Below are 1,472 nucleotides of genomic sequence, written 5' to 3'. Positions count from 1 at the left end.
GAGTGTTAGAGTTGTTTGGTATTGCACGCAGTTTTCCCGGAGAGAGATTTTTAGCAATACCTTAAAGAGAGGTTACGGGCGTGTAAGGTCCGTTAGCGGGAGATCGGCGGGAGCGGCGCACGTTTCGAATTCGGCGGGCGCTTCGAATTTGTCGACGGACCGTTTCAGGTCGCTGCTGCTCCCGTATGAGCGAGGCTGCCGACGCTGCCATGATTGAGGCTGCCGACGCCGACGGGCGGCTGCGCGACGACCCGCTGACGGACCGTCCCGTGGACGCGGCAGCGGCGGCAGAGCGAGAGAGATTGGCGAAGGCGGCCAAGCTTGCTGCGCAGACCGCCAACGCGATGGTCGCCGTGCGGGGGCAGCTCAAGTTGCGGGGACAGGCAGCGGACAAGGCCGCGCACGACGCCAACGCAGAGGCGGGAGCGCCGGTGAAACCGTCGTCTATGATGGTCGAACGAGTGTTCACCGCCCGCCTCGACGGTCCGGACAGGTACATGGTGGCTCGACGAAAGGAGCGAAAGACGGCCGCCGGGGCTGGCACTGCCGTCGAGGTGGTGGCGGGGTTGGAGAAGATGGCGAACTCCGCCGTCACGATGGTGCAGAGAGAAGGCGCCGACGGCATCACGGTGACTGCGGAGCACAAGGCGCTGCTGGATGACGTGGCGTTGGAGCAGGGTCGCAAGGCGATCGTGGCGAGGGCGGCGTCAAATTACCGCCAGCACACCGCGTGGCTGGCGTCTTTTGCGACGTTTGTGCAGTGCTTTTACCCGTGTGGATGGCGGCACAACCCGCCGCTGGATGGAAGCGAGGGCGCAGGGACAGCTATCGACCCGCGGCTGGTGGCGCTATACTTGGCGATGGTGGCAAACAGGCTGGTGCCGTTGGGAGGGTTTGTGTGCGACCATGTGGACGGGACAGCATCGTTTGCAGCGAAGGGGAGGAAGGCGGCGCACACCAAGGGCGCGGAGGCAGGGGAGCGGTACTATGGCATGGCGTACGTGAAGACCTTCCTCGACGGGCTCAGCGGTTACTCGCGAGTTTGGCGCGTGACAGCGCCGCAGTACGACCCGGACTGGTACGACACGATTTGGGCGCTGCGGAAGGTGTGCAGTGTGCGGCTTGACTCGAACCGGCCTTTCAAGGCGGCGGCACTGTGCCCAGTGACAGTGGCGTCACTGCTTGCGACGTTATCAGCGGTGAACGCGGGCGACGCGAATTTTGCGGCGGTGCTGTCGCTGGGGCTGGCGTTCTGGATGCGACCAAACGAGTGGTTTTTCCTCGACGTCGAGTGCATGGCGTTCGTGAAGATGCGGGGGATTGAGCTGCTGCACATCCTGTTTGTCATCTCAAAAGGCGATGACAACAGCTCCGGCGTTGTGCGACGGACCGCGCACCGGGTTGGGTGCGGCGGGACGAGCACGGCCCCGGAGATCGTGCTCGACGGCGACGGGCACTTTCACGGAGCCTTC

General features: G+C 64.2%; 1 protein-coding gene across 1 annotated transcript; it reads left to right on the top strand.

Annotated features, from left to right (window-relative positions):
- Positions 1 to 185: 185 nt before the first annotated feature.
- On the top strand, positions 186 to 1,405 carry EMIHUDRAFT_257480 (hypothetical protein; the record flags this gene model as incomplete). The annotated part of the gene is made up of 1 exon (XM_005763603.1): positions 186 to 1,405. A coding segment is annotated over one exon (1,220 nt), but the record flags the coding sequence as incomplete, so codon positions are not given.
- Positions 1,406 to 1,472: the final 67 nt, after the last annotated feature.

Source organism: Emiliania huxleyi (genome assembly GCF_000372725.1).
Source record: "Emiliania huxleyi CCMP1516 unplaced genomic scaffold EMIHUscaffold_6251, whole genome shotgun sequence".
Classification (NCBI taxonomy): Eukaryota; Haptophyta; order Isochrysidales; family Noelaerhabdaceae; genus Emiliania; species Emiliania huxleyi.
Note: the sequence above shows the minus strand (reverse complement) of the source record. Positions and strands in the feature narration are given on the sequence as shown.